The 23,213-nt window shown below is 37.5% G+C and overlaps 1 protein-coding gene across 1 annotated transcript; it reads left to right on the top strand.

The window, feature by feature from the left end:
* Positions 1 to 57: 57 nt before the first annotated feature.
* On the top strand, positions 58 to 22,296 carry LOC118731754 (zinc finger protein 81). The gene is made up of 5 exons (XM_036460551.2): positions 58 to 169; positions 6,493 to 6,737; positions 13,659 to 13,785; positions 15,025 to 15,120; positions 18,899 to 22,296. The coding sequence occupies exons 2-5, from the start codon at positions 6,666 to 6,668 to the stop codon at positions 20,602 to 20,604; spliced, it is 2,001 nt and encodes a 666-aa protein (XP_036316444.1). The 5' UTR covers positions 58 to 169; positions 6,493 to 6,665; the 3' UTR covers positions 20,605 to 22,296.
* The last annotated feature ends 917 nt before the right edge of the window (positions 22,297 to 23,213 follow it).

Here is a 23,213-nt window from a genome sequence, read left to right as displayed (position 1 = left end):
GTTCTGCGCATGTGCAGAAGCACGCCCCCTTCCTGAGAAGCCCTGAATCCAGAGCAGGGGCGATGCTAGGGGGGTGACCGGAAGCGGCTGCGGTTCTCAGCCAAGGCTGAAGAGTTGTTGTCAGCAGGCTCTCAGCGCCCTGTGCCTCAGTGATGCGGCCCTGGGGAGGGTGAGTGTTGGGGAATTCTGTGTGGTCAGTGATGCCCTCGGTTGTCTAACTGTAGTTGGATAATTGGCTCATTATTTTGCAGGATTTCCTCTTTGCTCATGCCAATGCTAAGGTCTTAAAGTTCACTGAAACCCACAAGGTTTGGTGCATTATGTTCTAAGTGTTTGCTAAGAGTTGATTTTTTCTCTTATGCCCAGGAGTTCTTTAGAAGTGCGTTTTCAGTTTCCAAAAGTTTATTGAGCAGGTTTCTAACCTGAGAACAATGTGCTCCGAAAAATGTCTACGTGAAGTGCATTCCTTGAAATAGGAGGGGATGCATGGCCTAGTACGTGGGGAATGTTGATAAATGTTCCATATATCAGCTGGCAACAATATTTAATTATTTAATTGTCACTTGCGTTGTACAGTACTTGTACGCTTTTTTGTCTGCTTCTTCTGTTCCTGTGATGCTGATTTGTCCATTTCTCCTCCCTGCTGTCCATGATCCATTTGAGTTGTTTCATATGAAGTTAGAGGCTTACATTGAGGATTCTTTTATTTGAATGTCCAATTACTCAAGCACCATTTATTGAAAACACTATTCTTCCTCTATTGATATGTTTTGCACCTTTATAAAAAATAAATTGGCTGTGGTTGTGTGGGGCTATTTTTAGGTTCTCTATTTTGTTCCATTGATCTATGTGTCTATCTACTTTTATCACAAATAAGTGTTGAATTTTATCATACGGTGTATGAATTTATATAATCTTGTGATTTTTTTTAATCTTTAGCCTGTTAATATGAGGGAATGCACTGATGATTTTTGAGCATTGAACTAACCTTATATTCCTGGAGTAAACCTTACTCAGTTGTAGTCGTATAATTCCTTTTATGTATTGCAGGAATTGACTGGCTAATGCTTTTTTGCGGGATTAAAAATATATATATATATTTTTTATTGATTTCAGAGAGGAAGGGATAGGGAGAGAGGGATAGAAACATCAATGATGAGGGAACCATTGATTGGCTGCCTTCTGCGTGCCTCCCACTGGGGATGGAGTCCACAACCAGACATGTCCCCTTGACTGGAATCGAACCCGGAACCCTTCAGTCCGCAGGCCAATGCTCTATCCACTGAGCCAAACCAGCTAGGGCAACTTTCAGAATTTTTGCATCAAGTTTATGAGAAATATTGATTTAAAATTTCCCTTTTTTTGTGTTGTCTTTGTTTTAATATTAGGGTAATACTGGCATCATAGAATGACTTGAAAAATGTTCGCTTCTATTTTCTGGAAGAGATTGTGTAGAATTATGCTAATTTTTCTTTAAATGTTTGGTGGAATTCTCCAATGAAATCATCTGGGCCTGGAAATTTTCTTTTGGAAGCTTTTTATTATGTCTTCAATTTTTATAGTAGTTATATGACTATTCAGATTATCTTTTCATATATTATATTTTCAGAGTAATTTTAATATTGGGTGAGGTGTAGGAGTTTGTGTTTTGTGAGGAATTGGATCATTTCATCCTAGTTATTGAACTAATGTGCTTAAAGTTGTTTTTCAATATAAATTGTATTTCAATTTACATTTGTTACTTTTTAATTTCCCTTGAGACTTCCTCTTTGATCCATGATTATGTAGAAATGGATTTTTTAATTCTCAAGTATTTGGTGACTTTCTTTTTATCTTTTTGTTATTGGTTTATAGTTCAGTGCTATTATAATCAAAGAACTTATGCTTTGATTTCAACTTGTCGAGATTTGTTTTATGCTCTTGGGATATTCCCTTTCCTTTTAATAGCTGCAGTATCTGTAATTATATCTCATATTTCATTTCTGATGTTGGTAATTTGTCTTCTTTTTACCTTTGTCAGTCTTGCTAGAGGACTACCAATTTTATCATTTTCAAAAAACCAGCTTTTGTTTTCATTGATATTCTCTATTGCTTTTCTGTTTTCAATTTCATTGATTTCTACTCTTATGTTTTTTATTTACTCCCTTCTCTTGTTTTGGGTTTACTTTGCTCTTTTTCTAATTTTTGAGGTGGGAGCTTAGATTATTGCTTTAAGACTTTAATTCGGAAAATATGAATATTTAAATTTATAAATTTCCCTTTCAACACTGCTTTATCTACATCCCACAAATTTTCAACATGTTGTATTTCAATTTATATTTGTTACTTTTTAATTTCCTTTGAGACTTCCTCTTTGATCCATGATTATATAGAAATGGATTTTTTAATTCTCAAGTATTTGTTGACTTTCCTTTTATCTTTTTGTTGTTAGTTTATAGTTCAGTGCTATTATAATCAAAGAACTTATGCTTTGATTTCAACTTGTTGAGATTTGTTTTATGACTCTGGATATGGTATGTCTTGGAGAATGAGACATGGGTACTTGAAGAGAATGTGTATGCTATTAGTGTTTGGCTGGAGTAGGATGGGTATGTTCAGGTAGGCCACACTTTTCTTGATATTTTGATTAATGAGAGTAGACTTTTCTTAGAGCTTTTTTATCTGTGCCTGTTGACAGTTTTTAGTTGTAGGCTTCTCCAATGCGTTGTTTGTGATATATGGGAGGGAAATGAAACAGGGAATTCACCACTGTACTGTTCCCCAGGCCCTGAGGTCTGTGGGCTGGCCCCCTTTCCTTCCTACCTTTTAGTCTTTATATTTGTTGTGCTATGCCATTTTGTTCTAGTCTCTTCTACATTCATTTTTCTCTTTTATGTTTCTTCCTCTATTAACTTTGTTAATTTACATTTTGCTAGCGAAGCCCCTATTTCACATCAATATTAAAGTATGTTGCCTGGCCAGCATGGCTCAGTGGTTGAGTTCCTCCTGAGAACCTGGAGGGTCATGCCCGGGTTGTGGGCCCAATCCTCGATGGGGGCCGTAAAGGAGGCAGCCGAAAAATGATTCTATTTCATCATTGATATTTCTATCTGTCTCCCTCTCCCTTCCTCTCTGAAATCAATAAAATATATTTTTTAAATATAAAATAATAAAAATTAAAAAATATAGTATGTCGCTATACAGTTATAATAATATATCACAATAAGTACTTTGAACCATTGCCCCACCTGGGAAATATTTTTCCTTTGTCATTATATATACATATGTATATTTTTATATTCATGTATATATATAATATTTAACTTGTTCCCCTTTATTTGGTTTGCTAGGGGGTTATCAATGACATTGGTCATCTCAAAGATCCAAATCTTTGTTTCTTTGAAACTCCCTATTGTACATTTATTTAAGATTTTATTTTTATTGAGTACTACCGTTTTGGGTGGTTTACTTAATTTTGTTTTTTCTACTTCTAATGTTTTAGGTTGAACAAATAGCTCTTTTTTGTTACATTTATTTTTAATTAAAAATAAAGCCATTTAAAGATATAAATTTTACTTCATATATAATGTTAGTGTGTTACATGACAGTTGGTAAAAATTGTATAGCTTCTGTATTGATTTCCTACTATGGTCCTAGATTGTGTTTTTCTTTTACAAACAGACATAAAACAGATTTATTTAGATACATTCCAGTACCATAGAAATTCACCCATTAAAGTAAATGATTCAATGGCATTAAGTACACTCACAGAATTGTGCAGTCATCAATCACCACAATCTATTTTTAGAACATTTTCAACTTTGTACACAATAGCAGATATTCATCACTTATGCCACCCCACAGTCTCACCCTAGGAAATCTCCAATCAATTTCTGTCTCTATCTATTTGCCCATTTTAGACATCTCACATAAATGGAATCATACAATATGTGTTCTTCTGTGACTGACATCTTTCATGTAAGATAATGATTTCAAGGTTATTTCATGTTATAGCATATATCAGTACTTTTTATTGGAAAATATTAATAATTAATGTCGTTTTCTAATACTTTTTTAAATCGAATTATTTAAACAATACAACAAAATTTAATCAACAATATAGTTGCCGTTATTTTCTACTACTTGTGCCCAACGCTCAGGAAGCATTTTAATCCCTCTGTTGTAAAATTCTTGTGATTTTGATGCAAAAAATTCGGTCAATGCATTTTTGAGGCATTCTTCATTATTAAATTTTTTTCCAAGAAGAAAGTTTTGCAAAGAACGAAACAAATGGTAATCGGAAGGGGCAATATCAGGAGAATATGCAGGTTGAGGAGAACTTCCCATTCCAACTGGCGCAGTTTTTCAGCAGTGATTCTTGCAGTATGCGGTCATGCATTATCGTGGTGAAGAATTACGCCCTTCCGATTAATCAGCGCGGGTTCTTTTTCTCTTAAAGCTTGGGCTAACCTTTCCAATTGGGCACTATACACTGCACTTGTAATGGTTTGGTTAGAGATGGTAAAAGTTCATAATGAAGAATTCCTTTAAAATTCCACCAAACATACAACATCACTTTTTTCGCATGCAAGTCAGGTTTTGGCGTGGGCTGCAGAGCCTCATTTTTGTCCAACCATTGAAGCCGCCTTTTCAAGTTAACATACAGCACCCATTTTTCATCTCCGGTAACAATTTGCTCTAAAAACGGCAAACGGTTTTGACGAGAGAGGAGCGAACTGCAAATTGTGACTCTTTGATTACGGTTGTTGTCGGTCAACTCATGAGGAACCCATTTTCCAAACTTTTGGACTTTGCCAAGTGCACGCAATTGATTGGAAATTGTTTTTTGTGAACAATTTAAAGTTGTCGCAAGCTCTTGTTGGGTAATTTGAGGATTTTGCACCAAAAGAGCTTGAAGAGCTTCTTGATCAAAATTGGACACACGGCCTCGACCACTCTTGTCATCTAACGAAAAATTTCCCTCGCGAAATTTCTCAAACCAACGCTGGCATTTTCTGGCGCTAACTGCATCTTGACCAAGAGCACTACAGATGTTTTTTGCAGCCTCACTTGCTTTTCTTCCTAATTGGAACTCATAAAGCATGCAGTGCTGAATATGCTCTTCATCCGCCATCTTCTTAGCCCTAGTTTTGCAACAAAAACCAAACCAAACACAAACTTTTTCAAGCAAAACTTGTTAATTGCACTTCACACGTTCTGTAGATACCACGTGTTTGAAGGTTATGTCAATACAAGTCAACGCCAAGCAAGATTTTAAACGAATGTTTAAAAACGACATTAATTATTACTAGACCCGATACTATTTTATTGTATAGATATACCACATTTGTTTATCTGTGCCATGCTAGCACAGCCAAGGATTTGGCAAGCCTGAGAGGGTCCAGTGAAGGATGAAGAAAAGACAGACAGAGAGAATAAGCTGGGTCTAGGTGGACCTCCTGTGCTTGGCTGAGGCCACAGAACAGATCCAGGTGTCAAGCTGAGCCTTTACTTTATAATCAGAGGCAAACAAGGTGGTGGTCACCATAGTTACACTGTTTTTGTGAGTTTCACTGGTTTTGGGCAGCACTTTCTGCACCTCCCACAGCCCATCAGCTACTCAGGAAGGATCTAGGGAGGTCATAAGGTCAAGCTTAATTATGCTAAGAGGGCTGTGCCCTCTAAGCTGGGACTTGCTTGTGGCTTTCCCAGCAGGTCAGTTGAGGTTTAACCCTGTAGCCTTCCCTACATTTATCCATTCATCAGTTGATGGACATTTAGGTTGTTTCCATTTTTTTTTTTTACTATTATGAATAATACTGCTGTGGATATTTGTGTATAAGTTTTGGAGTTTATATGTGTTTTCATTTTTCTTGGGTAGATAAATACCTAGTAGTAGAACTGCTGGATCATATGGTAGCTCTGTGGGTAACATTTTGCCAACCTGTTTTTCAGAATGCCTGCATTGTTTTACAATTGTTCCAGCAATGTATGAGCGCTCCAGTGTATTCACACCTTATTGTTTGTTGTTATTACTTTTATTGTTTGTTGTTGTTACTTTTGCTATCTTAATGGATATGAAATGGTCTCCAAATGAATGGAAAATTTTGGATTTGATTTGCATTTCCCTAATGACTAATGGCGTTGAACACCTTATACTATGATCAGAGAATGTAGCCTGTCAATTCCCAGCATTAAAACATCCACCAGATTTTCTTTGTAGACAAGTTATTAGATGCGATTTTGTAAGCATATCATGGGCATAAGAAAAGAAAGCGTATTTTCTCTTTCTTTAATACATCATCTCTATGTGTTTAAAAATTAACTTGTTCATGCCTTTTATTTTACTTCTTATTTAACTTCCTTGTTTTCTCTTCATCTCATCTCTTACTTTTGTTGTCTTAATTTTTCTTCATTTTACATGGATATACTCAGTGCTGTACATTGGTGCCCCCAAGTCATGTTTGTGGCATAAATGCTGATTGACTGACCATGCGGACACTGTCTTTCCAGGTTTCTTGGAGGTTCTGTGGAGTCCCTGGACCAGATCCCATAGTGAAGGCTGTAAGGTCTTCCTGCTGATCCCAGAAGCTCTGGTTGAGCCCACAGACCCTGCCTGGCCCTAGGCTCCTGGGAAGAGTGGAGTTGTCAGCAAGAGAGCCAGAGGGCTGAGGCTCAGCAGGAACATGCCAGCCAACCAGCGCTCTCCCCAATGGACTTTGTCCCAGGCTGCAGGAGGAAGAGACAACTCCTGTGAGGTAAGGAAGGCAAAGACATGCCTATTTCTTTTCTTTCTTCTTATTTTTTTAAAATATATTTTATTGATTTCTTACAGAGAGGAAGGGAGAGAGATAGAGAGCTAGAAACGTCAATGAGAGTGAAACATCGACCAGCTGCCTCTTGCACACCCCCTACTGGGGATGTGCCCGCAACCAACGTACATGCTCTTGACCGGAATCGAACCTGGGACCCTTCAGTCCACAGACCAACGCTCTACCACTGAGCCAAACCGGTTTCGGCAAGGTGCCTATTTCTATACAACTTTTTCTTTTTCTTGGAATTAACAGTTTTCTGATTTAGTCATCACTTTGCTTTACAATATACAAATCAATAATTCAACTCCAAATTCTTTCTAGTTGTTTAAATCTCCTCTCTGTATATTCAAACATATAGATAATAATCGTTGTAAGCACTCATATAATGTTTACTATGTGCCCAGCATTGTTATACACATACTACATGTACTTACTCATCTTCATAACAACCTCAAGAGATGCTGTTGTTACTCCCATTTTATAGAGAGGGAAACGGGCATAGAGAAAAACTATCTGGTTCCATTTCACACAGCTAGTAGTAGGTGGGAATGGTCTCAACTCTGGGCATCAGTTTCTTCTCTGTGAAGAAATCTTTCCTGGAACTTGTTGACTTGCTGAAGGCTGCTGGTCTGGTTTCTCTCTCAGCTTCACACACAGCTAATGTCTTGGTGTCTTCCCTGTGTTATCCCCCTCACTTCTGTCTTGTTGCACATCCCCTATCCTGGGGGTCCTATGTATTTTTTCCTGTTTATTGGAGCCTGTGTCTTCCTCTTTCTTAGTTTACCCCCTCATTTTGTGGGAGCACATCCTCCAGTCTATCCTTGAAAATGGATGCATGACAGGTGGATTTTTTGAAACTTTGTATGTCTGAAAATGTCATGTAAAATTATATTTATTTAATATGTAATTGAGAAATGAATTTATAGAAATAAAAAATAAGTGCCTTGGGAAATAACTAATTAATTAATTATTTATAACTAATTAATTAATTATAACTAACTAATTAATTATTTAATTAAAATGTTTTTATTGATTTTATAAGGAGAGAAAGAGAGAGAGAAAGGGAAAGAAAGAAAGAAAGAAAGACTGGGGACTGAACCTGCAAACTGGGTAGGTGCCCTGACGGAGAATTGAAACAGCAACCTTTTGGTGCATGGGACAACACTCAACTAACTGAGCCATGCCAGCCAGGATGGAAATATGTTTATTTGACTCTGATACTAAATTTATCTTTTCAGCTGGATTTCTAGGTTGGAAATCTTTTTTTTTTTTTTTTTCAGAATTTTAAAAGCCTATTTCCAGTCTAGTCCTTTTCTACTCACACATACATTTTCTCTACTTTTCAAAAACTCTTATTCAACTGTTGAACCTCCTACTTTTTTTAGTCTTTGTTTTGCTTTTCATTCTTCCTCTTTTTATCTCCTTTCTAAGAGTTTTTTGGAACACTATCTTCTAAATCTTCTTTTGTGTCTCTCATTAATGCTGTTACATATTTTTATTTTAATATCCTCGGATGAGGATTTTTAAAAATATATATATATATTATTGATTTTTTTTACAGAGAGGAAGAGAGAGGGATAGAGAGTTAGAAACATCAATGAGAGAGAATCATCGATCAGCTGCCTTTTGTGCACCCCCTACTGGGGATGTGCCCGCAACCAAGGTACATGCCCTTGACCGGAATCGAACCTGGGACCTTTCAGTCTGCAGGCCGACTCTCTATCCACTGAGCCAAACCGGTTTTGGCCATATTTTTATTTTAAATAGCTCTTTATTTTCAGAATATTCCCTTTTAATGGTATGCTATTTTTGTTTCATGGATACAGCATCTTATCACTCTAAAAATATTAGTAATGGTTTTTCATTTCATTTTCAATGACAATCTAGACACATAGATCAAAAATGAAAATATATAAAATTTAAAAATATAAAAATCTACCTCGCCTAAACTTGGCTGGATGGTTCAATTATTTGGAGCATCGTCATATACATTCAAAGGTTGTGGGTTCATTTCCCAGTCGAGGCATATACCCAACTTGTGAGTTGGATCTAGGTTGGGGTGAGTGTGGGAGGCAACCAGTTGATTATTCTTTCTCACTTTGATGTTCCTCTTTCTCTCTCAGTTCAATAAAAACATCCTTGGGTGAGGATATAAAAAAAATATATACTAGTCTAAATTCTCATTCATCTTTCTCTTATCTGCTCACCTATGTCTAATACACATAACCAGGTTGGTTTACTGCATGATTAGGGTTTCTTTATGCAAATGAAAGCAGCTGAGAACACATTCTTAGTTTCTCCTTTTTATTTCTCAAAAGGTGGCCTACTAAAATTTTTATCAATTTTTGTTAAGTATTTGGTTAAACATAACATGAATTATAAACAATGATACCATGAACAAAAATTTTGTTTGTTTCTTTTCATGTACATGTGTATACCCCTCTCTTAACTATATACATAGGGGTAGAGTTAATGGGTTATAGATTAAGCCTATATATTTAAAAATATTTTTATTGTGAAATATAACATACATACAGAAAAGTATACAAAACATTTTCCAGCTCACTGATTCTTCACTATGTCAGTCTAGAAAGTGGCCATATAATTTCAGAGTCTCTCTACCCCCAAAGATAGTTACTATCTTGATTTTTATAATAATCACTTCCATTGAGAAGGAAATTACAAGCCGCAGAGTAGAAGAGATAGAGGATGGAGTACTTCTAGCCAGACTATATCAAGAACAACAAAACAGTAAGAAAAAGCAGACTACACAGTAGTCACGTGCCTTATTTGAATAGACATATAACAAAAAAGATATCCAAATGGCTAACAAACACTTGAGAGGGTGCCCACTCATTAGTCATCAGGGAAGTGCCAAATTTAAACCACAATTTTAATAATTCCACCCTCCTACCAGAATGGCTAAAATTAAGAAGACTGATGATGACAAGTGGTAGCGAGGATGAGGATCCATATCAGCAGCTTGTAGGCTCATATCAGCATATACCAGCAGCTTGTATGCTGCTGGTGGGAATATAAATTGGCATAATCTCTTCAGAAAATATCTTAGCCTTCTTCATCAAAGCATATGTAGATCATGAGAGGAAACAATTCTCCCAAGAAAATATGACCAGAAATCCTTGGCTGATGTACCAGGACATGTAGAAATGCTTACTGTAGCATTACTTACAACACAAGAGATCTGTGGAGAATTGTCTCCCAATAATACACACCCTTCATTTCTGCACTGTCTCGCCTTCTGCAAAATTTCCCATGAGTAAGCTATTCTGTCAGCGAATCTGATTAATCTGGCTGGCAGAGATGAGAGCCCAGACTGTTCAATTTATCTTATATAACACTTAATCAACAGGACTCCTGAGTGGCAGAATGAGGGCAATCTGCAGTATTTTGCTCAAACGTGGCATCCGGGGTTCCGGACTCAATGAGCTGAACAAATCCTTTAAAGCCATCAATGTTTACCTTACAGAGCCAGGTGCCTTTCTGCCTAAGTTTCTGTATTGACCTTTGTACTTGGTGTGAGACACGAGTCCAGGTACAGCAGGATGTATTAGCGATTGCACAGATTCTGCCTTGGCCCAAGGGTGCAATTTCATCCTCGGTTTGGACAGTAAGCTGAGCCTGACCCCGAATACCTTCCAGAGCCAAATATTATGCTGATCACTTCAGATACAATCAGGGACAAATGTCCTACCATCTTTTCTAATTGGATGATTCCTATCATAGGAATAACTGCCCTCAGGGTTATAGCAAGCCATTTACTCTTCTAGGAAGCTCCTACTAGCGACCAAGTAGGTAGCCTCCTTTTAGAGAGACCACCAGAGTCACTAATGGGTTACCTGAACCACCAATCACTACCTCAAAACTTGCAGTTCAGCGATGACCACCCTTAAGGTGAAAAATCACCGCATTTGGGGGAGGAAGGCAAGTGAATGTGTGGCTTCTGCATAAGAAGTACAATCCCAGGATGCCCCTCAGAAGAAAGCACTATTTACAATTGGTGGGACCTCCAGCAGTCAGGAGACATAGTTTGAGAGTGCCTCCACTGTGGCCTCTCATCCAGCTGATAGTCTCTAACTATTAAAGACAAAACCGAACCAAAAAGGAAATTGATTTTATTCAGGCTATGGCAATAAGGAGAGCACCCCTGATGTGACAGTCGGAGTGTCTCAGCAGGGTGGTTTTGCCTTTTACTTTCATACTGAGGATTAGACAAGTTCTCGTGGGGAGATTTATTAGTGGGATTGTTTCTGCATTCAGGAGAAGTCTCCATCCGCTGAAAAAGAAATGCTTATCTCTGTATCTAGCTGGCTAGTTTCACTTCTAATCTCAGTTAATCATTCATGAGAGAGTGGGGAGTTGCAGGGTCTGTGTCTAACCTTTCAGCAAGTTCAATAAAAGGAGAAAGGTCTGGTTTGGCCTTGTCACAGGTAAACCCCAGGAGTCTTATGGGGGTTATGAGAGTGGACAGCAAATGGTACTCGAGTCATAAGGGGAAAGGTGATACCTGTGGTAAGTTGGTTCTAAGAGCATAAAAGAGTGGGGGAATTTTTTAAAAAAATATATTTTATTGACTTTTTACAGAGAGGAAGGGAGAGGGATAGAGAGTCAGAAACATCAATGAGAGAGAAACATTGATCAGCCGCCTCCTGCACACCTTCCACTGGGGATGTGCCCGCAACCAAGATATATGCCCTTGACCGGAATCGAACCTGGGACCCTTCAGTCCACAGGCTGACGCTCTATCCACTGAGCCAAACCAGTTTCGGCGAGTGGGGGAATTTTTAACTGGGCTCAGGTTATGTTGAACATTGTCAAAGGTCCTCAGTTCTGTTGGAAAACTTGAGTCTAGTTCTTGTTATTGGAGAGGCTGCCTGAAGGAAGGCCTTCATTCCAACCTGTCCTATATGTCCAAGCCACTAGCTGCATGATATTCTTCTGCCCCACAGAATGACCGAGCAGCTGCTAGGGGAAGTGGTTCAAGGAGAGCAGACATTTGAAGGTGTTGACAGTTGTGTAGTGTGTGCAATGCGGGCACTGGGGCCCTCCCAGCTGTTTCTGATAGACGTCTCAGCAAACTTGCGGGAATGGTGATAACCTTGTGGATGCAGATATTGGCAGACCTAACAGTCAGGTACATTTTATGCCCTTGCAGCAGTTTGAGGAAGATGTACTAAGGCATTTTCCTTTGTGATGAAGGCTCCATGGTTAGTTCAGGAAGACAGATTATTAATGACCCCCCCCCCTTTCCTGTACCTCCTGGGGTTTAAGGTGCTTCTTCTTTAATTTCGGTGTTATTGCTCACCTCTGCTGACACAAAATCATTATGGTTCATTCTAGTAAGTATTAAATTCATCCCCACCCCAATCATTTCCTACTAGTTTCTGGACCTTTCATTTCAATGAGTCAGATGCAAGAGGAACAAGGCCATTTTAATAAGTTTACAGAGATCTGTTATGTTCTACCCTTTGGCCCATGTGGGTCATTAAAGGGGAACACGGTAAGCAGTGTACTAAACCAAGAAGCAATTACCTTTATGATCTAGGACAGTGTTTCCCAAAGTGTGGTATGTGTACCCCCAGGGGTACGGGAAGAGTTTGGTGGGGGTACGCGCTGCACCGGAGTTTGGTGGGGATATGCACTGCACCGTGCTTAGCTGCGCCTAATTCTATGTTCTCATGAGTACGAGGAGTACTCAGCATTATGAAAATTATAGAAGGAGTACACATATGTCAAAAGTTTGGGAAACACTGATATAGGACAATCTTACTATAACCAGGGAATCCAGGTGGCAACCAGAATTAAATTGAAATCTCTTAGGCATCCTTCCTTCTGGATGCTTTGCCACCCAGAGGGTTAGCAACGAGACAGGATCCCAAATTGTCAAAATATGCCCATACAATTCCTAACACCATTTACTCTGATCATTACTCAGGGAGCAGCTGAAAGGAGATGATTCCTTTCTGGGGACAACCATATTCATGGATTAAACTAACTGCCTTACTAAAGAGCATGTATGGAGCAGGAGGAGGTGAGAGAGGCAGAGTATGAAATCCTTTTGAGTTTCTTTTTGAGGTGGCCATTCCAGTGCTCAACAATACCAGATGCCAGTGGATGGGGGAGAGTGTGGAAGTCCATCAAATACCTTAGCTATCAGCCTGTTGTTACATGGCTTTTTCAGTAAAAGGTGTTCCATTTTCAGGCTGCAACTAGTCCAGAAAGCTGAAAACTTGATACAGGTTAATTCCAAGATCCACAATTGTGTGGCTGGAGTGGGCCTAGCAGACTGAAACAGCACCATTTTAACCTGAAAACATATAAACGATGGTACAAATTGGAGAGGGGCTTGAGGTGTGATGCAGTCAGTTGGCCAGGGGCAGGTGGGCCACACTTCATGCTGTGTGCACTTTCTCATCACAACGGGTCATCTCGTGGAAGGAGTCACAAATTTGGTATACAGTGGTAGCTTCTGCATCAGAAAAGCGGTGTTTTCATTTGTGCCCAGTCTGTGAGGATAGATGTATTGCTGTGTCCAATGTGATGATGAATCCAGAAAGCAATGGCAATTGTCTGGGCAGTGAAGGCTCAGAGCATTGAGCCACACAAAACTCTTTGAAGAAATGAAGGGGTAACATAGATCTTCTCAATCATACAAGAGAGCCTCTTGAAAGCTTAAGAGTGTTGTCCCTCATTCCTTTCAGCAGGAATCCAAGATAGAGAATGGCTCATCTCATAGAGATTTATGGCTACAGCTTTTGTCTAATGGAGTAAACCCAATGAGGTTCACCGACAAACCATAAAATATTAGAGCAAACGGTATCAGCAGAAACAGTTGTGTTGTTACAGGTCTCTGTGTCACTTGAGGATGTGACTGTGGAATTCAGCAGAGAGGAGTGGCAGCAATTGAACTCTACTCAGAGACGCCTGTACCAGGAGGTGATGCTGGAAAACTACAGCCACCTGCTCTCAGTGGGTAAGCACAACTATCTCATGAATCAGTGAGGAGACTATTGTGGGTAAAATTATATTCCCCAAATAAAATACGTTGAAGTCCTAACCCTCAGTACCTCAGAATGTGGCCTTATTTGGAAAGAGGGTCCTTACAAAAGTAATCAAGCTAAAATGACTTTTTTAGGGTGGGTCCTAATCCACTGTGACTGGTGTCTTTATAAAAAAGAGAAATTTAACCACGGAGACAGACACACACATAGGAAAGACAATGTGAAGACACAGAAGAAAAATGGCCATGTGATTGGAGTGATGCACCAAGAAATGCCAAGACCACCAGAAACCAGGAGAGAGGGATGAGACAGTTTCTTCTCTAACACCTTCGAAAGGAGCATGGATAGCCTTGTTGTCAGTTGGATTTTGGACTCATAGTCAAGTCTCACCCATAACTGACTTGGGTGATTTAGATGATGGTATCTGAGACTCTGAGTTTATGATTTTAGACTTAAGAGTTGATGCTGGGATGATTACAATTTTAGGTGACATTGGGATGGAATGAGTATATTTTCAACATGGGAAGGATATTAATTTGGGGGGTTCAGAGGGCAAGCTCTGATAGGTTGAAATGTGTCCCCCCACAAAAAAGATATGTGGAAATCTTAACCCCTAATACCTCAGAATATGAATATTTGGGAATAAGGTCTTTATACAGATAATCAGGTTAAAATAAGGTCGTGGGGGTGGAGCCCAATCTAATATGGCTGGTATCCTTATATATAAAAAAAAAAGGGCCCAGAAATAGACACTCATAGAGGGAAGATGATGAGAAAACACACTAGAATGATGCATTTATAACACAAGGAATGCCAAAGATTGCCAGCAAACACCAAAAGCTAGAAAAATGGAAGGAAGGATTCTCCCTCATATCATCCAGAGAGAACATGACCCTGATAACAACTTGATTTCAGAATTCTAGCCTAAAGAAGTATGAGACAGTAAAATTCTGTGGGTTTAAGTCAGCCAGTTATTGGTATTTTGTTAAAGCAGCCCTAGGAAACGAAGACAGAACCATTTCCATTCCCATCTGCTGAGTGCTCTGGGATATCTTAAGTGCATGCTGATATCATCCCTGATTGGTCTGAGATTCTTCAGTCCCTTTCACCTCTGATTATTAGTGTCTCCCCAATCAAATATGGTTTCTTTTCTAATGAACAAATGGAAAACAATTAGCTGGACCCAGTTCTCTATTGTGTCCTATTAACAGGGTATGAAGTTCCCAAACCAGAGGTCATCTTCAAGTTGGAGCAAGGAGAGGAGCCTTGGATATTGGAGGGAGAAACCCCACATCAAAGTTGTTCAGGTCAGTGAGTGTGACCCAGGCAAAAGGGAGACATGGAAATACTTTTTTTTTTTCTTCAGAGAGGCTGCCTTTTTGAAGGTTTAAACTTAAGAAATTGCTTGAAAATAAGTAATATTGGCCTCACAGGTACAAATTGCTTTGTCTTTTTTTTCTGTCATCAACTGTTTTCTTTGGGATTTTACTCCAGGAGAATTGCTGCAATTCCCATACTTGGAATCGTATGCCAACCTTCTTCACTATGGATTTTGCTTTCTTGGATTCTTTTCTTCCATCACATTTTTATGCTTCGTTATTTAACCCCAACCCCGGGGTCTTAGAATCTTATCATATACATTCAGGTTTTAATGGATTTGCCTTCATTGAAAATCAGTTGCTTGCCTCACTCCTATTTTTCCTAGTACCCTTTTAATTTCTTCTTTCATTTTTGTCTTCTCTAAGATACCAATAAACTGTCACCTGCAACCAGCCTCACCTCCTCTCTTTGTATTGATCACCTGCAGATTCCTCACTCATCTTCACCTACCTATCTCCATGCCTCTCTCCCATATGCTGACTGATCAGTCACATATCATTTTTTCTTTTAAAATCTACCTTTTTTCATTTCATTGAATTCATTGGGGTGACACTGGTTAACAAAATTATACAGGTTTCAGGTGCACAATTCCACAACACATCATCTGTACACTGTGTTGTTTGTTCACACCCCAAGTCAGGTCTCCTTCCATCACCATTTATCATCCCTATATGCTCTTCTACTCCTCCCCCACCTCACCCCCAGCAATCACCACTCTGTTGTCCATATCCATGAGTTTTTCCCCTTTTTATTTTTGCTCAGTACCTCCATCCCCTACCCCTTCAACCCCCAACCCTCCCCCAACAACTATCAGTCTGCTTTTTATCTATGAGTATGTCTCTATTTTACTTATTAGTTCATTTTGTTCATTTGATTCCACTTATTAAGGTGTAATTTACATACACTAAAGTGTATCCATTTCGAGTATACAGCTTGATGAGTTTTGCAAAGGAACACACTAATATAACCACTATCCCTATCATGGTATATAACATTCCATCACACAGAAATGCTCCTTCATGCCACTTGTAGTCAATGCTTACCACCACTTCAGCCCCAGGCAACTATTGACATGCTTTTTGTCAGTATAGATTATATTTGTCTTTATTAATGTTTTATATCAGTGGGAATTACATTGTCTACTCTTTTCATTCAGCATAATGATTTTGTGTTTTAACCATGTTATTGAGTATATCACTAGTTTGTTCCTTTAAGATACTGAATACTACTCCATGGTATGCTAGTAAATATATGGTAATTTGTTTAAATCCCTATTAATGACAGGTAGTTATTATTTGGTTATTATGAGCTACAGTGATCATTTTAGTATGTCTTTGTATGAACATATGTTTCTATTTCTCTTGGGTAAATACCTAGGAGTGGAGTTGCCAGGTCATAAAATAAGTATATGCTTATCTTTATAAGAAATTGCCAAACTGTCTTCCAAAATGGCTATGCCATTTTACATTTTCAACAACAATACCTGAGAATTCTTTTTGCCCCACATCCTTGACAATACTTTCTGTCATCAGTCTCTTTAATTTTTACTATTATAGTAGATATGTAATGGTATCTCATTATGATTTTAAGTTGCATTTCTCTGGTAAGTAATGATGTTAAATATCTTTTCATGTGCTGTTGACCATTTGTACATTTTTGTGTGAAGTGTTTATTTACATAGCTTTCTCATTTTATTGGATCCTTTGTCTTCTAGGTTCCTTGTAAGTAAATAATCACTTTAGGGACAGTTTTACTTCTTTCTGTCCAGTATTTTTATTTATTTTCCTTTCCTTATTTCACTAAGACCTTCAGTTTGATATTGAATAGAAGTGTGAGTATGGGCATGCTTGCCTTGTTCCTGATATTAGGAACAAAATATTCATATCATTAAGTATGATGTTAGCTGTAGTTTTTTTTTTAAGCTACCTTTTATTGGGTTACATGGGTTCCTTTCTAATCCTATCTGGTTAAAGATGTTTTTAACAAAAATAATAGTCAAGTGTTGAATTTTTTCAAATGTTTTAGTGATCATATGAGTTATTGTTTTTATTTTGTTAATATGGTAAATTTATTGATGGATTTTGAATGTTAAATTAACCTTGTATTTCTGAGACAAATGTTAGTGATTATTATATATATTACCCTTATTATATATTGTTGGATTGTATTTTTATATTTTGTTTAAAGATATTTGCATGAGTATTACCAGTTTGTAATTTTATTTTTATATTTATTTATTTATTTATTTATTTATTTATTTATTTATTTTGCAATGTCTTTGTCAGATTTTGGTACTAGGATTACTCTTGGCCACATAATATGAGTTGTGAATGAGTTCTCTTTTCTATTTTTTGAAATAGTTTGTGTAAGATTGTTACTTCTTTTTATGCTGTTTCAGGGAATTCACCAGCAAAACTGTTTGTGCCTACCATTTGCTAGATGGGAAAGCTTTAATAACTAATTCAATTTCTTTAATATACATAGGGCTCTTTCAATTTTCTGTTTCATTTTTTGCCATACATAATAAGTTGTATTTTTTCAAGAAATTTGTTTGTTTCCTTTATTTTGTCTAATTTCATTCTGTTGTATCCTGAGAATACACTCTGTATGATTTCAGCAAATGGTCTATCTTTGGGAATGTTCCATGTGTCTCTGAAAAGAATGTATATCTGGCTCTTGATGGGAGTTGTGTTTAATAGGAAACAATTACACGTGATGGAGAGTTGGAATATAGACATCCACTTATTGTTTATATAGGTCAAGATGGCTATCGTCGCAATAATTCTCCTAGAGTCATAATGACTTGACTTAGATACATTGTGAAATGATTACCACAATAAATTTAGTTAACACCTATATCATATAAGTATAAAAAATAAAAAATATTCTTGTCCTTGTGATGAGAACTTTTAGGATATACTCCCTTAGCAAGTGAAATTGTTTGTTTTTTATCACATGAATTTGGTATTGTTGCTAATAGCAAGAAGCAACAAGATCAGTGAGGATTTAGAATATAAAGCTAATGAAGACTTAGACTCTGAATCACCTCCTCCCAGCCTAGGCTCTCCATCAATATTTTTCCTGAAAATGTTTGTCTTTTTAAAAAAATATATTTTATTGACTTTAGAGAAGAAGGAAGAGGGAGAGAGAGATAGGAACATCAATGTTGAGAGAGAAGCATTGATTGGCTGCCTCCTGCCCACTGGGAACCAAGCCTGTAACCCGGGCATGTGCCCTTGGCCGGACTGGAACCTGGGACCCTTCAGTCCACAGGCTGATGCTCTATCCTCTGAGCCAAACCAGCTAGGGCAAAATCCTTATCTTTTTAATCTTCAGTTCACCCCACTTGATATTGAAACCTCCTACCCAAATTGACCTATAACCATGTTTTAGAACAAATTATCTGTATAAAACTATTCTGACCTTTACTTTCCTTATCTACAATAGATAAATAATAATAGAAAATAGAACTTTGGAAAGAATTAAATGAGTTCATATTTATATCTTAACAATGCCTGGAATATCATAAGTGTCGTGCAAGAGCTTGACACATAATAAGTACTATATATGTATTTCCTGTAAGTATTTTCATTGTCATCATTGGATTTGCTGGTTTCCCTGTGTTCAGTTTGGATTGGCTTATAAGTATCTTTTAATATTCTGCTTTCTATTTGTGTCGATTTCACTTTTTCTCTCTCTTTTTAGATGGGAAGTTTGGGATTAAGACATCACAAAAAAGAATTTCTGGGAAAGCGTCCTTTCATAGTGAAATGGAGGGTGAAGATATAAGAAATGATTCATTGTATCCCATTTTAGAACTGTGGCAAGATGCTGAACAGATAAAAAGATATCAGGAAAACCAAAACAAATCTGTGAGTCATGCTACGTTCGTAAATAAGAAAATAGTGAATTCGGAGTGGCATTATGAACATAAAGACAGCAGAAAATTTGTTCATCCAAGCCCAAATCATATTATTACTTCACAGAAAAGACCCCATAAATGTGACTCATTTGAAAAGGGTTTTAAGCCTAATTTAGATTTATATATTCATTCTAAAAACAAAGCAACAAAGAACTTTGATAAAATTATTAGACACAGTCAGAATTTCACCCAGAGTTCTTTTACTAACCATGAAAATATGCATACAGGAGTGAAATTTTGTGAATGTAATCAGTGTGGAAAAGTCCTCAACCTCAAACAAGCACTCAGTCACAATCTGAAGTTTCCTGTTGGGGAAAAAGCAAATAAGTGTACTGGATTTAGGAAGATATTCACTCAGAAGTCACACGTCTTTACATCTCAGAGAATTCATTCTATGGAAAAACCTCATGAACATAGCAAATGTGTAAATGTTTTTACACAAAAGCCATTACTCGGTATATATTTGAGAGTTCATAGAGATGAAAAACTGTATGTATGTACTGAATGTGGGAAAGCTTTCATCCAGAAATCAGAATTAATTATGCATGAGAAAACTCATACTAGAGAAAAACCCTATACATGCAGTGAATGTGGAAAATCATTTTTCCAGGTGTCATCTCTACTTAGGCACCAGACAACCCATACTGGAGAGAAACTCTATGAATGCAGTGAATGTGGGAAAGGCTTCTCCCTGAACTCAGCTCTCAGTGTACACCAGAAAATTCATACTGGAGAGAGACACCACAAATGCAACGACTGTGGGAAAGCCTTTACTCAAAAATCGACACTCAGGATGCATCAGAGAATTCATACAGGAGAGAGATCCTATATATGTACTGCATGTGGGCAAGCCTTCATCCAAAAGGCACACTTGATTGCACATCAAAGAATTCACACTGGAGAGAAGCCTTATGAATGCAGTGACTGTGAGAAATCTTTCCCTTCTAAGTCACAACTCCAGATGCATACACGAATCCATACAGGAGAGAAACCCTATATATGCACTGAGTGTGGGAAGGCCTTTACCAACAGGTCAAATCTCAATACTCACCAAAAATCTCATTCTGGAGAGAAGTCTTATATATGTGCTGAATGTGGTAAAGCCTTTACAGATAGATCAAATTTCAATAAGCACCAGACAATTCATACTGGGGAGAAACCCTTTGTTTGTGCTCATTGTGGGAGGGCTTTTTTCCAGAAGTCAGAATTAATTACACATCAGAGAATTCATACTACAGAGAAGCCTTATAAATGCCCAGACTGTGATAAATCCTTCTCCAAGAAACCACATCTCAAAGTACATCAACGAATTCACACAGGAGAAAAACCATATATATGTGCAGAATGTGGGAAAGCCTTCACTGACAGGTCAAATTTCAACAAACACCAGACAATTCATACTGGAGAGAAACCCTATAAATGCAGTGACTGTGGAAAAGGATTTACTCAGAAATCAGTGCTCAGTATGCATCGCAATATTCATACATGAAAGTAACCCTGTCTCTTAAAAATGAGAAAGCCTTATCACAGAAGTCAGGAATAAGGGTATATTATAAAATTCATCCAAGACAGATCCTATATGAATATATGGCATAATAAAAAGTATTTTTCAGGCTCTCTCACCTGAGGTGAAAAAAAATTAGACGATATCCTCTTAGGATGTATTGAAGGAAGGGGAGTTTTCATATTTGCACAGCTTCATAAAATATAGGGTATCCAAAAAAATGTATACACACTTTGAGATATAATCAGTGTTTATTAACATACAGTTCATTTTCAGAATTTAAATGTATCTACAGAAATGAGTGTGTATACATTTTGGGGACACCCTGTATAATAGAATTCATACTAGGAAAAATGATGTCAGTTTGATACATTAGGAAAAAAGCCTTCCTATTGTAAAAAAATATATATATATTATAAGGCAAATTATTACCAAATTCGTTACATATGGAGTGTGTAAAATTATGTAATGTCAGTCATGTTTACTGTTCTATTAAGCAATTAAAAGTGACAAAATGAAAAGTATGACAACAAAATAACATTTGATGTGTAAACCTACTCTCAGTTCCATAGGTTGTTTCTGGCAGAACACTTGCACCGAAGGAGGAATAATTGAAGTTCTTTTTTTTTTTTTAATTTAACATAATTGTGTCTATGAAATATGTCTTCTATTGAATTTTTCTCTCACATGAATTCACAGTTTTATGATCATTGTGATTTTATGAAATTAAATCTGAAGATATAATTTTACATGAACACATAAATTTAATCCTGTCATTCATAGTGGTTTCCATGACATTGTGTTTTTATCCTTTTTCACTGTGGAACAGGGCAAGAATGCCACAGGTCTCTCCTGTCTTTTTCTGCGTCCTCCTTTGCAATGTTACTCTGTTTTTTCTCTTACTAAGAAGTAGAGCTCTCTTTCTACTCCTTGACTCTTAACTTGGCCATGTGACCTGTTTTGGCCACTGTACATTAGTGAAGAGATTCAAGAAATGGTTGAAGAAGTGTGCAAAAAGCTTGCCTTGAGGCTTAACTCTCTTGGTACTCTGGAATTCTAAGACCTTCATATGAAAAAGCTCAGATTACTGTACTGGGGGAGGAGAAACCAGATGGAACAGAGATGAGCCAGCCTCGCAGAGGCCCTTTAGGTCAACTACCAGACATGGGAGTATGGCCTTCCTTGGTCTCCAACCCTAACCAATCCAGCCCATATAAGAAGAGTCATACCAGTTATCCCAGCCAACATGTAGAACTGTGAGATAAATGAAATACTTATTGTCTTAAACTGCTAAATTTTAGGGTATTTTGTTGCACAGCAAATGCTAATAATACTTAAAAGTATATGATGCCGGGGGTGGAGGGGAGGTATTCTACCAAAACACAAGGCATGTGGCATTGCCTTTGGACAGCAGGTGGAAACTGGAAAAACAATGAGGAAACCTGTTAAGAAAGTCTGGAAAAGATGGCGTCCCGTATTATTTAGTAAGGAAAAAGCAAAACAGTCACCATGCTCTGTAGGAAAATAGAGAATGTATTAAATGAACTTGTGGATTTGGCTAAGTATATTTCCAACAGAATCTTGGAGGTATTCATTTCTATGAGCTCACGTAATAAGGTACAAAAAGAGATATGAACTAAGAGAATGACTATTCCATTTACAAGTAGAATTCAGAAGAAGAAGGAAAAAAGAAAAACCCTCTACTTGCTGGGTTAGAAAATAACTTTCACATCTCCAAAATACTTTCAAGTGAAAATGGCCTCAGAGTAGGGATCAAGTCATGAGTGTGGATGTAAGACCCTTTTTAAAAATGTATGAAACATTTAAGTTGGTATTTGGGAGGCCCTCTAAGCTAAGCTAAATGGCGTCTGTAAACTTCATGACAACATCCCTAGTAGCCTGACATGTTGCTCAAAGTAGAGAAGAGCCTGTCTTAAAAAGCATTTTTAATGTGGCAATTGAGGCACAGAGTAAATACAAACCAGATTCATAGAAAACATTTAAAGTTTTTAAAGACTTTCTAGTGAAACTGCCTCCAAGCTGGACTTAAAGGGACTGAAACAATCCAGAATGAAAAGTGACACCTGGACTCTCTTCTCTAACTTCTATGAATAGAAATGAAGCTGAGAAAGTTACTCAGCTATAAACACGGTCCATTTCTAATGGGAAAAGGAGATATAAGAAGACCCAAGAACAATATATTATAATGGACCAGGGAGCCATTTCCAAGTGAACTGTGACCTAATTAAAAAAAAAAAAAATCTGCCCCTGAAGCAGGAAGACCTGGAAACATTTGTTCTGTGGGATTTCATGAATTGTTATGGAATAGACATGTGCCTCTTCTTTCTCCCCCTTTTCAATTGGAGTATGTATTGTAGTTAATTCTGTGCCTATGTCACCATTATAGTTGTGTGTGTGTGTGCGTGTGTGTGTGCGTGTGTGTGTGTGTGTGTGTGTGTATTGGGGGAGTTGTTCATATAACTTGTTATTTAGCTCACAGGTCTTTAGGTCAAGAAACTAAGAAGCTGCACTCCAAGAGCCTCAGCCACATTTGAACCTGATACAGAAGACTTGAGGTCCTGGATTTGACCATG

Source organism: Pipistrellus kuhlii, unplaced genomic scaffold, assembly GCF_014108245.1.
Source record: "Pipistrellus kuhlii isolate mPipKuh1 unplaced genomic scaffold, mPipKuh1.p scaffold_m20_p_32, whole genome shotgun sequence".
In the NCBI taxonomy this organism is placed as follows: Eukaryota; Metazoa; Chordata; class Mammalia; order Chiroptera; family Vespertilionidae; genus Pipistrellus; species Pipistrellus kuhlii.
The sequence above is the reverse complement of the archived record's forward strand: the minus strand, read 5'-3'. Positions and strand labels throughout refer to the sequence as shown.